The sequence below is a fragment of the Typopeltis vanoorti genome, chromosome 1 (genome assembly GCF_054136105.1).
Source record: "Typopeltis vanoorti isolate ZY-2024b chromosome 1, IOZ_Tvanoo_1.0, whole genome shotgun sequence".
Classification (NCBI taxonomy): Eukaryota; Metazoa; Arthropoda; class Arachnida; order Uropygi; family Thelyphonidae; genus Typopeltis; species Typopeltis vanoorti.
The window spans coordinates 156,284,304-156,298,285 of record NC_143549.1 but is presented as its reverse complement, the minus strand read 5'-3'; the positions used below and the strand labels follow the sequence as shown (position 1 = coordinate 156,298,285).

General features: G+C 35.2%; 1 protein-coding gene across 1 annotated transcript in view; it reads right to left on the bottom strand.

Moving 5' to 3' along the window:
* LOC150110570 (solute carrier family 75 member 1-like) overlaps positions 1-13,982 on the bottom strand; it is a 73,259-nt gene that overhangs the window by 29,953 nt on the left and 29,324 nt on the right. Inside the window, exon 2 of the mRNA XM_090401647.1 lies at positions 8,755-8,921. Coding sequence (XP_090257773.1) covers positions 8,755-8,910 — 156 coding nt within the window. The 5' untranslated portion in view covers positions 8,911-8,921. The remainder of the gene's footprint in view (positions 1-8,754; positions 8,922-13,982) is intronic.

Genomic DNA, 13,982 nt, shown 5'->3' with positions numbered 1-13,982 from the left:
ACCCTAACATCCTTGAGTATCTTAATCCTCTCTTACACAATCACACATCCACTCCTTAAAAATAATCTACACTTCTCACACAGTGTCCTCCCTCCCAATCTGACCACCCATTTCCACATCCGTCTTGGGCTCCTCCTCTCTTATTCTCTTCACTTATGCTACTAATCTTTCCATTCACAAACTTGCATACCTTACTCTCCTGCTCTTCCACAACATCTCTTGCTTCCTCATGTCTTACATTCATTTCAGTCATTACGATCTCTTGCAGCAACATTTGCTCCAAATGACTCACACCAAATCCATTTAAATGCAGCCCATCTCTTTCATACAGCTCCATCCATCCCTCAAATTTATCGCACACATACACAAAATGAACTCCTTTCTCCTTACACAGCTCTACCATCATACCATTCATAATCTTCACTTGCATTTTCAATTCATCACTATCATATCTGGGGGACATGCCAACTACCTTACCTACTACACTGTTATCTTTCACTCTTCTCAACAGCCTTCTGAAATCCATCCTTGCATTCTCCTCGTTACCAACCAAATCATTTGTGCCTACTATTACCAACACTTTTGCTCACTTACTCCTCTTATCCAATGCTTCAACCACCACTGCTCATTCTACCACCCAGAAAACAAACCTTGTGCACCTTTTCACTCACGACACCTTTAATCATTGAATCCCCATACAATGCCACTCTCAAATCATTCAATATTTCTTTCAAATCCCATTCTTCCTCACATTTCCATGAAAACCCATAATTCTACTCAACTCGTTTCTTTCTTTTCAACAAAACAATACAGAACAAAAATCTTTGATTTCTTTTGTTCTATTACCTCTGACTGTTTTTTCATTCCCTTGATTTTCCTTTGTTCCACGTCTCATGATTGTTTTTATTTACTGCAACTTTCTTTGTTATGTTTCCATGATTGCTTTTGTGTTATTTCCCCTGATTTCTTTTATTTCTTGCAATTTCTTCTGTTCTGTTTCCTGCAACTTTCTTAGATATGCTTTTTACAATTTCTTTTGTATTATTTCCCATAACTTCTTTTGTTCTATACGAATGGGATGCAGGGGAAGAATTTAGTATTTTTACTTCAAATTCACTATTGAGAACCTTGCATTATAATGAACTATATCTTTGTTCCCTAGGGGTAAGCAATCTAACATCTACCATGTTAATTTTCAATGAACTGTGAATCTTAAGGAACTACAGTCTTTAAGGAACTGAGGCACAATCAATGCATCCTCTGTTTTGCTAGTCTTAATCTTATTATCTTCAAAAAGGAAAATATGATTGACTGATCTCTTAGGTGACCATAGATACTAAGGCATGATTTGTCATGCCATAGTATCTTTTTCCATACATTCTGGAGCCTAGTTTATGCAGTTCATGCCATTTTATTTCAAACAACATGGTACTTACTGATGTCTCCCTTATACTGGTATCTTCCGAGAATTTGCTAACAAGTGTCTAATACACTTTTACTGGTTTATTAACTATTCTTCTGTTTATTAAATGTTCTTAGGAAGGACCGCCCACGAGAGTCTTTTGACTCCATGGAGGCCTGAATAATAATAATAATAACTCTTTAAGTCCTCAGAATATATGAATCTGATACACATACAAATCTTTACTAGTGTTCAAACCAGTTTTAAGTTATGGATCTGAGAGCTGGGTTAAAAATAAAGCACTTAATCAAAGATTAGAGAGCATAGATATGAGGGTTCTGAGAAAAATTAGAGGAGTAAACAGGTGCAGTGGCATAACAAGGGGGGGGAATGGTGGTCCACTCCCAGGGGACACTTTTTTGGGGGTTTCACATGAGAGACAATTTTATTTGTCGACGATTCTTTTATTTATGTTAACTTAGTAATTTTTATTACTTAATTAATAATTAGTTTTTAACAACTATACTTATAACTAAAATAAACAAAATATGAGCATAACAAAACCATGAAATATCCCTATCATACTATAATCCAAATTCTTAAAAAGAAAATAATAAAACACATGGCAAGGCAATAGCTTTATTGTTTTATTGCTTATACTGTGCGGCTGCTTCTAAGCAGCTGATACCACACAGTCAGTACACATTTGCAAAAACATATTTTTTTTTATTTCTTCTTCTAATTTTGAGTATAATTAAGGCCATCGGCAGGATTTTAGGGCCTGGTAATATAATATCTCTGTGGTTCCCTATTATATTAGGGTTTTTGCTTAACCCTTTTGATGCATTTATGCAGTGTATAAAAATTAACAAACATGATTCCGTTTTTACCCTAAAAATGCTAAACTGCCTGATTCATTATTAGTTTTTTTTTAATCTGTTACACATATCATTTGGCTTGTTATCAAAATCATTAAAAAAAATATTTATTATATTCTTTATGTATGGTTAGTCTAGAGCAGGGGTGGACAACCCTTGGCATGCCTGCCAAACGTGGCATGCCAACAACTTTTCCAGCATGCAACCCAGGGCTCATCTTAAAAAAGAATTAAAAAAATACATTTCAAACATCTTCGCTGACTTGTATATTTTAAATTAATATAATACAATTTTATTAAGTGCAGTGACACCAAATAAAAATGCAATAAATAAGCAAACCCTACCAACTGTTTGAGAAATAATAAGTAATAAGAAAATTAGAAACAAACATCCTATTTCTAAGCCATCTATATCTCCGCGATATACTGATGTACAAGTTTCATCCAGTTCAGTTGTTGCATCATTTGTCAGGCATCCAAACATAGCGTGACTCCTTTACCATCATTTGATATATCTTTTCATGTTTCGTAAAGAATGTATCCATTTTCTAAAGTAGTCTATATATATTGGATTTGGATTTTATTAAATCATAATTCATTAAAATATGGATTGGATTTAACTTATTAGATATAAAAGCAAATTTCCTTTACATTGCCATAAACATACTGTATTTACTCGAATATAATTCAAACTTTTTTTCCCCCAAAATTAAAGCTAAAAATCATGGTGCAATATATACGTGGGGATTTTCGGAAACTAAACTTTTCAGTTTAGTTTCCGAAAATTTTCAGTTTTGTTTTTTCATAAAATCCACACATATATATCTCGCACCACAATTGCAATTGCTATTTTCTGCCTAGAGAGTAGTTTCCTTGTGTGCATCCTACCCAAATAGCACCATCTTTTTTCCCATTATTTCAAGCAAAAATTACCAGCAATTTACAAGACTTGAGATACTTAATGAACAATCCTTCACAAACTAATGAAAGACAACTATGGTACTAGGCCAGTAAATATATAGTAGCTATGAAGATGTGCATATGACTGGTGTGGTATTAACAAAAGATAGCGCGAGTCGAAGATAAAAGCCAGCAGACAATTTTTGAATTGAAATGCTAATTCTCTTCAAACAAATTCAATATCTGAAAGTACCATAACAATATTCACTATATATTTCTTAGCTTTAACACGTTTACGAATTTTAACACTTTCCATTGATTTTTATTGTTGCTTTGCATTTGAGCTGGGGGGAAAGGCTCCCATACATCTAGTTTTTAGTGTTTGCTGGTGCAGCATATGGTTTTGCTTGAGTCTAAATAGCATAGTTTCTGTGGGAAGAGGACATGTGATTCATTTGTTAGTGTCATTTTTATCCCAGTTCTCTCTAATTGCACTATTTGTTGAGAAATATAATACACAGACTGCAAATGTCTGTACCTTATGCAGTGATACAATAAAACGACCTCTTTTTACTTGCATCTGCAGTCACTATTGGCTACTGGTGAGGGAGCGTGGTTTGCCACGGGAAGCATGTCACTATCACCCTGACGTGAACGTGATTAAACTTTTTTTTTTCCTGTGCGAGGTATATACACGAAATTTTTCGATTCTTTTTTCACAAAGTAAAATCAGGGGTGCGAGTTATATTCCGGTAAATACGGCAAGTTATTTTTAAAGCTATGTGAAATGTATTATCAATATTCAAAATTATGAAGTGTTATCTGCACATGATTAGATTGCACCTTTCTTCAGTGTGTGTAGGTCAGCTTATAATTGTATAAATTTTTGGTTTGCTTAAACTTGGTTGGTATATGCAGAGAGTGATTACGATGAGATCGAGTCCAAATTATAATTTTTGTCAGTGTCTATATGTCTCTGTCCATTTTTACACCCCATAATTCGATTTTCATTAAAGTTAAGATCTGTATGAATAAAGCAATTATTTAATTGCTTTCTTATATATATATATATATATATATATATATACACATACATACACATACATACATATATTTGCTTCCTGCTCTTTACAGATTGAGCAGAATGTCACCACCAGCAAAGAAACATAGACATTCAAATGAAAAGAATATCAGACAATTTAAAGAATACTGGACTGAAAAATGTGGCATGATTAAGAAAGATAATAAAGCATATGCATTTCATGTTCCGAATCAGGTGTTTGCAAGACTTCTTCTGTAAAGAGACATTTTGAAACTTTCAGAAGAAATTAAGTAACAAAACTGAGCAAGAACAAAGAGAATTAATTTCTCGTGAACTGAGCAAGACAAAAAAAATAGTCCGATACTTTGATGAAATTTATTTCAGGTAGGCCTAGTTCCAACTTAGTTGCTGCTAGTTTTGAGGTTTCAAAAGTTATTACCCAATGTGGAAAACCACTCAGTGATGGGGAGTATATTAGGGAAGCATGGCTAGAATGTGATCCATTCCTTTTTGACAATCTTTCAGAAAAGGTAAAAATTATTTGGTGCATTAAAGAATTGTCTGAGTAGAAAGACAATTAAGGAAAGAATACTTAAGTTGGAAAGGAATACAGCAGAGCAATTAACAAAAGATTTGGCTTCATGTAAGTTCTTTTCTATTTGTGTTGATGATAGCACAGACATTACATCATCAGCTAGACTGGCAATCTTTGCTCGATTTTGTAGGGATCACGAAATAGGCAAAGAGAGGATTAACCTTGTAACACTACCTGAGCATATCAGTGGGGTTGATATATGTAAAGCAGTCAGGAACAAATTATCTATTCGGCAAATTGATATTTCAAAAGTGATCCATCAAAACAGATGGCACACATCAGCATGATTGGTAAGGAAGCAGAATTTGTAAATCTGTTTGCAAAACATGTTGGTCATCCACTAATAGTTTTTCATTGCATCCTACATGAGGAGAATTTATGTGCAAACGCTGGCCTAAAGGAACTTCAAGAAGTGATGCAAACAGTAACCAAATTTTATTCAGACTCGTTAATTACGAGTCTGAATAAAAGACAATTTCAGAATCTATTGAATGAAGTGGATTCGGTGTACAAAGGACTAATAATGTACAACAATGTTCGTTGGCTTAGTCGAGGTCTTGTTCAGAAATGATTTGTTGAATGCCTGGATGAGATAAATCTCTTTTTGACTAATCAACAAACTTATAAAGAAATGTATGACATTGTATGGGTTTGTAAACTCATGTTTATTACAGATTTTTGCGAACATTTAAATGACTTGAACCTCAAACTACAGGACATGAAAACATCTTTAAATAAACTTGCAGATGTTTTCGTGGATAAATATGAATGATTTTGAAATGCAGTTCATTGATTTTCAAAGTACCTCAATTTGGAGCCAGAAATTTGTTGACCTCAGAGTTGACTTGGAAAATATTGAAAAGGAGCAATTAGAGATGGGAGTAACAGAGGGAAGTGTGGAAAAAGAGGTACTAAGAACTTGGAATGCTATTCCCAAAACTTTTGTATGTTTAAAAATCCTTGCAACAGCATTATTATCCATTTTTGCATCTACATATTCTTGTGAATCATTGTTCTCAGTGATGAACTTTGTTAAGTCTCATAACAGGAGTAGCCTTGCAGATGAAACTAGTAGCGCATGCATATCTCTAAAGGTTGCAAAATATAAACCTGATATAAATTGTCATTAATGATATAGCAGCAGCAAAAGTCTCATTGATACTAAATAAATAAAATGTCCACTATTTTTCTTTAGTTTTGATTTGATTTTTTTTTGCTAAAAATGATAAAGATTAACTTCTGTTTAATATATTATGTAGGTAAAATAACAATTTATTTTGTTTGTAATTTTTATATATTACTCAAGAGATTAAGAAGTAATACAATTATATCTTTAATTTTATTTTCTTTTATTGTGCTTTAGTCAAGTAAAACGATTATGAGATTGTGCACTGCAATATATTGGGAAAACTTGAATAAATGTATGTCTGATTGATCTTTATAAAAATAAATAAAATCAGAATTGTTTACTCTTTTGCTGATGTTAAAAATTGCATCTTTAAATTGTGTGGCTTTATAGGGCAGCTAGAATTACACTTAAATGCAAATAAAAAATATTCATGCTATCAACAGGGTAGGACTTTTAAGTAAAAATTCCATCATTAATTTTTATATTCATTCAATCTTTACAATAATCACTCTTACAATATTCTTTGATTTTACCATTCTAATGTGATTTTTGATTATTTGAAAAGGTCTTCCCCATACTTAAAAGACACCAAATAATATGTTCCCAAAAATTTCGGTTGGCACGTGAGAAAATTTTGCATCAAAGATTTGGCGATTTTGGCATGCACAAGTTGCCCAATCCTGGTCTAGAGTCTAGATTTAAACAAATCTATCATACTGCTGCACGTTTAAGAGTTTACGGCGATCAGGGAGCTGTGGCAAAAACGCCAGCCAGTCTTACCAGCGGTGACAGTAACTAAGCCTCAGATTGTCCAAAATGCAATGACTTTTTGACTTTTAGTATTTTTGGTGTGTATTGAAAAGAGGCAAACTCAGGGACCGCCCCGGGCGGTAAGCTCTAGCTACACCACTGAACAGGTGGCATCAATTGCAGAATCATATTGAAAATGAAGATATTAGAAATGAACTTGACACTGTTAGCATTCAAGAATGTGTAAACAGAACTAATCTAAGGTGGTATGGTAACTTAAAAAAAAATGGAAGAGGAAAGATTAGCAAAACAATTATTTGATGGCAAGATGGCAGGAAAGAAATCCAGAGGAAGACCAAGGTCTAGGTGGATTGATTCCATCAGAAGTGCCTTAGAAGCACAAAATGTTAGATATGACAATATTGGAGTGATGACAGATAATAGACTAATTTGGAGGAAAACTGTGGATAGGAGATTAATAATGTAAACTTAGGCACTTCTGATAGAATCAAGTGCGTGCTGTCATAGTAGCCTGGTTGGTTGGTTTATGGGCACAAGAACAGCAGAAATCATATTGCACCATAGCAAAGATTACAGCAATACATAAATAGTCAGCAATACAAACCAATAAACAATATGCATATACAAAATTCAAACCAAGCAATGCAGTACTTATATATAAATAAAATTATAAAGTCTGTAATTTGCTGTCATTTTATAATAAGGCTGTTGGACACTGCTGGTAGCGGGTTCTTTACCAGCAAGGTCCAACCTTTTAGCATACTCTATTCATAAATTGAAAAAAAAAAGTTCTAAATTTTTCCTTTAGGTCAGAAATTTTTTTTGGCTGTTAAATTGAAGGCCTACTATATATAACGTCCTAAAAATATCATGCATTACATAAATAGGATGGTTTCTGCACCAAGTGAAACAGATATGAATATCTAACAATATTTCTGTTTTATGATTATATTATGGCATGGTATCTACAAAAACATCAAAGAAAACAAATGTAGTCATCACTGCAATCAGTAGTTCTCCATCATCTCTATAAATATTAGAACTGCATGTTCATACAGTAGTGTGATAAACTGCTGTGAGCTATATTTTGTACAAGTTTCAAATTTCATATCTTTGGACTTGCAATTATTTTATATACTAATGCAGAATATTATGGTTTACTCACATTTCACTCTGGTTCAGTCATCAAAAATATATCATACATTACACACAAACCACATCATTGTTCCTTTCAAAACATAATCAGGAACTTAAAACAAAAAGGCAAAGCTATTTTTGATCTTCAGAATTTAATGTATTAATCATGAACTTTTTGTACATTATTAATAGAAGAAAATGCAGAATCTTAAATAGTAGATTTCTCATATTTTTCAGTCTCAAATAAAGTCACTGAATATACACCTGTTTTAAAAATGCAGAATTAGCATAAAGCTTCAGAATTCTTTATTGTGCATTTTTTACCTTAGCCTTTATTTCTGAAAATGAAACTGAAGCCTTTAATTCTTGGAATTAAAGAACAGAAGGAACAGATGCAAGGTCACTGAAAATTCTTACAAAAGATTTCCCTCATCGATTATTTTGAAATAAGTTTTAGGGTATTTTACTGCATTTCCTGCTACAGAAAAACTTTTACTTTGTTTTACTGCTACTTATATGTGCCGGTCGTGCATAAATGGTTCATATCTGATTAATGCAGGCTAAAACATAATCACCTATGTTTAGAAATTTAAACATACTCATTACAGAAATTCTCTTAATTATCCATTGCTAATAAATCCTGAAAACACAACAAATCTTATCCCTTCTACAGATTTATAGTCTCTCTCTCTACAATAATCTGTCACATTCCTGCCCACTGGCAAACCAGAAGTACAAAATGATTTGTAGCGTAGGCAAGTATGCAATGATGCATTTGTGCACTGCTTGGTGTGAATTTATTAAAACAGCAGACTGATTGAAATCTCAAATCATTTATAAAATAAATAATTTCAACTGTTAATTATTTTAGTAGTGGTTGAAGAAATTATATAGAACTTACTTTATCTTCAGAACTATAATAATCCAGCAAAGAAGGAAGAAGTGGAAGAATTACTGTAAATCCCAGTAAATCAATCACCAAAGAAATAAAAATAATATACACAGTGGAAGGTATTCTACTTTTCATGTCATCAGAAATAAGCATCTTGTTATCCATTTCTGTTATTGCTAAAAACAGGATTAATGTCTATAAATAACAATTCTTTGGAAAATATTCAAAACTTATCAATCATTAGTTTGCAATATAAAAATAAAGAAGGCAACAAAAGTGATGATAATATTATAATGGCACAGATACAACATATTATATTTTAAGTTCATTTTTTCCCATTACTTCATCGGTTAGTATTAATCCTAAATAAATTTAATAACAACTGTAATTTGATTTATATATATATATATATTTATATATATATCGGTCCCACACATAATTGGTCAAAGGACCTATAACTGAGATAAAAGTTATTCAGTCATGCGACTGATCAAAGACAAATGGAAAGTGATTTTCAGCCTTCTTCTAAATGCATTAAAAATATATATTTTTTGCATAATTTAGACTTTTTTTTTTTTTCATTTTAAAACATTATCTCATTCACTGTCAAGCTATTGATAATGGAGAGCTACCAATGAATTTACCAAGTAATCTGATGAGCCTGATTTAGCCACTTCTGCTATGTGTCTCCTAAACTTCAACTCCCTATCCTCCAATCCTCCCAAGTCTCTGGCTTCATCAATTTCCTGGAGTACAGTTCCACCAATGCGGTTTTCACCCCAAAATGCATAACCTTACACTTTGCCATGTTAAACTGACATCCATTCTCCTTTTCCTAGTCTGCAAATCTATCCAAATTATCCTGCAAAATTTTGGCATCATGTGTATTCACTATTGCTCTACCCAACTTGGCAACATCAGCAAATAACTGAATAGTTCCTCTCAGATCCTTTCCTATATCATTAATCACCACTAGTAACAGGCCTTCTTTTGGACTCTACTCCTGAATAAACTACTCTCTGATATCTCTCCATCAACCACCCTCCTATCCATCCCATATGGTACAGTTTACTGATTAGAATTCCATGTGATATCCTGTCAAAGGCATTTGCAAAGTCCAGCAATATTACTGTAAACCCATTACCCTCATCCAATTCAGCCATCACTGTATTATAAAACGTGAGCAAGTTACTAAGGCATGATCTGCCCTTCACAAAACCATTCTGACCCCCCCCCCATCCAATACAATATCCCATTTCCATCTATCCATTCCTGTATTTTGCTCTTAACCAATTTCTCCAATATCCTGACAATGACTCTTGATATGCTAATCGGTTGGTAATTTGTAACAGAAGTCTTGGAGCCTCCTTTATGCAATGGAACTATTTTCTCCTCTTTTCACCCCCTCAAGGCTAACCCAGAGCTGGGACTTAAACTAAACAATATGATCAAGGGCACTGACAATTCCCTTAATAACTAATATTTAAGGAATTGACAGCGTATACTGGAAATATAGATTAAATAAACTTTAATATACACTTTCCGATATTTCGGCAAATGTTACGTTGCCATCTTCTTGGGAACTTACTAAAAAGACACGTGTACACAAGTACTAATACAACAAATGAGACTGAGGCTAGGACGCTAACGTTTTCCTAAAGTCCTGATGGTGCCCCCTGGCAGGCTATATTGGTAGTTCTTGGCCTTTGGGCTGAAGTTCTTTTGATAAAAGTTTCCCAAATTTGGGGCAGTTTCATGCATCCAAATTTGTTGAGGTTTGGCATGTTCCTAAGGGCCGAGGCTGATTCCACGAATAGTCTTTCATACTTGAACTTGCTGCGGTGTATTACTGTGGCTTTCTTCCATCTTATTCTGTGGCGAGTATCCAGAGCGTGGTCTGCAAGCCCAGAGTGGCTGTACTGGTGAAATCGGATGTAATCCTTGTGTTCTGAGATTCTGATATTTGCTGTCCTGCCTGTTTGGCCAAAGTAGGACAGTTTCCCAAATTTGGATGCATGAAACTGCCCCAAATTTGGGAAACTTTTACCAAAAGAACTTCAGCCCAAAGGCCAAGAACTACCAATATAGCCCGCCAGGGGGCACCATCAGGACTTTAGGAAAACGTTAGCGTCCTAGCCTCGGTCTCATTTGTTGTATTAGTACTTGTGTGCACGTGTCTTTTTAGTAAGTTCCCAAGAAGATGGCAACGTAACGTTCGCCGAAATATCGGAAAGTGTATATTAAAGTTTATTTAATCTATATTTCCAGTATACGCTGTCAATTCCTTAAATATTAGTTATGTCTAACCAGCGTATAAGCCTCTCAACAAGAAGAATGACAATTCCCTTGTCGCTTCACATAAGACTCAAGCTGGTATACCATCCAATTCCACAGATGTATTCACATTAAGGTTCTGTGATATAATCTCCCACACTTGAGGTGGGCAAGAAAACATGCATCACATCATGAATACATATAAATTAAATGACAATTATCATTTCCAATAAAGAATTTTTTAAACTAATTAATGCATTCATTTAGTTCAATATTAATCTTAAACATACATCCAATAGGAGGCGAGAGCATGTGTAGGCAGGAAAGAAATGGGATGACCAGGGATCAAGAGGAAACGGAATTGCAAAGGGTTCTAGAATGAAGAGGCAGAAAGGGAAATGGCCCCAGTCCAGCGTGGAGAGATCGCATTGAGTGAGTGGTATCAGTGGAACTAGCTGTAGATCCAGAAATGAGCTGTTGTGTTTGTATACCAATGCTAGAAGTATAAGAAACAAGGCGGATGAAATGGTTGCACTAATTGCGTCTGTGCACCCAAAGATTGTCGGAATAAGTGAGACATGGTTAGATGAGGACGACATCCTGACAGGAATAGAGATGGAAAGGTATGATGTGTTTCGTGAGGATAGAAGGGGTAAAAAGTGAGGGGGAGTGCTATTTATGATAGAGAAAGAGTTATGTCTCTACCTTGTATGGACATAACTCTTTCTCTATCTCTATATGCAAGAGGGAAATAGGGCCAGTGGTTTTGAGGCAGTATGGTGTGAGATAGAGGTGAATAGAATCAAATACTCAGTGGGATGTTGTTGTAGACCTGGTAAAGTGGATGGTGGTGATAGTGAAATGTATAGTTAAATAAGCCAAGCAAATAAGAAAAGGGTGATCATTATGGGTGATTTTAATTATGGCAATATAGACTGGAATGAAGAGATAGCAACTGGAAGTAAAGAAAATGAGTTTCTTGAGTTTTTGAGGGATAACTACCTCAGACAGTATGTAACAGAGGGCACACGAGGATTAAGGGTCTTGGATTTGGTCATCTCATCGGAGGATGTAATTATAAATGAGGTGTCAAATCATCCACCAATTGGTGAAAGTGACCATGAGGTGATTACCTGGGTGGTTGCCAGCAGTGCAAGGACCCCTGTGAAAAAAGGGTATATGTGGAACTACAAGGTGGGGGGGGGTGATTATGAAGGGCTCAGGAGACAGCTTGCAGGTGTAGCATGGAATGAGGAGTTAGCTGGAAAAGAGATCGATGCAGCTTGGGGGATTTTCAAGAACTATTTAGTAGATGCAATGTCTAAATGTATACCACGGGTGAAAAGGTTAAATAAGGTAGGTGTGAGATGGATGAATAAAGAGATTAAGCATGCGATACAGAGAAAAAGGGCATTGTGGAGGCAGCATAAGAGAAGTGGAAGTAACCAATTTCATGAGGTCTACAAAGACCAGGCAAGGAGGGTGACTTGGTTGGTAAGGGTAGCAAAAGAGAGGTATGAACAGCAGTTAGCTAATAAAGCCAAAAAGAATCCTAGGGAATTCTTTCGATATTTAGCCAGCAAAAGAAAGAATGATTATGGAAGGATGACAATGATTGGAGGAAATGGTATAAAGACAGCTGATGCAGAATGTGTGGAGAGATTGAGAGCAGTTGATGATGGGGAGGAGAGACTGACTGTAAGTGAGCAAGAGGTGTTTGGGGAGTTGAGTAAACTAGATATAAATAAGGCTGTGGGACTTGATAATATATCGCCGCGTATTCTGAAGGAATGTGCCAGAGAGTTGACACCTGCCTTGACATATTTTTTTAATACGAGTCTTGCACTGGGTCAAGTTCCTAAAGAGTGGAAGGAGGGCAAGATTGTGCCACTTCATAAAGGAGGTGATCGAACTCAAGCATCAAGCTATAGGCCTATCTCTGTGTCAGGTGTTGTGGTTAAGTTGTTGGAGAAGCTTGTGAGAACTAGGATCCAGAGTTGGGTTGACAACAATGGTATAATCTTTGATGGACAGCATGGATTTGCTAAAGGGAGGTCATGTTTTAGAATCTACTTACTTATTACAATAAAGTGACTGCTTCCTTGGACAGAGGAGAAGGATACACAGTAATATACTTGGATTTCGCAAAAGCTTTTGATAGAGTACCTCATGATAAGTTGACAGTCAAACTAGAGCAGATGGGGTTGGATATTAGATTAGTGCATTGGATTGGAGACTGGCTATCTGATAGGTATCAACAAGTTGTCTGTTTTAGGAGTCTGTTTTAGGGCCATTACTATTTAACTTGTATATTAATGATATTGGTGAGGGTTTGGATAGAGATATTCAGTTGTTTGCAGATGATGCAAAGTTGGGGTGAACCATAAAGAGTAGTGAAGATGTTGTGGCCTTGCAAGAGGACTTGAATAGATTGAGTGATTGGGCAAGCAGATGGGGATGCGAGTTCAATGTTACAAAATGTAAGGTTTTAAAATTTGGAAAACAAAGATTATTATTATTATTATTATTTCGGGCGACTCCAGGAGTCCTTAGACTCATCGAGGGAGGCCCTAAACATCATGTCCACACAACTATGCGATTACATTCTCACAGTATCTATCATACCTCGTCTTGAACTCGTTCACCATCATAGCACCCGCAACAGACTCTGGCAGCTTATTCCACTCATTTACCGCTCTAAAAGTAAAGAACCCAGCTCTAACACCCCTGCTAACCACACTCTTTCCCAGCTTCCATAGGTGTCCCCTAGTTCTCCCACCACCAGTCCTGATCTCAAAAATATCCTCTGAATTAATCCTATAAAATCCCTTTAGCAATTTGAATGTCTCAATCATATTTCCCCTCCTCCACCTATCAACTAGTTTCTGCAACCCACAAATCTTCAACCTGTTCTCATATGGTTCATTCCATAGACCTGTTATCATCTTAGTCACTCGCCTCTG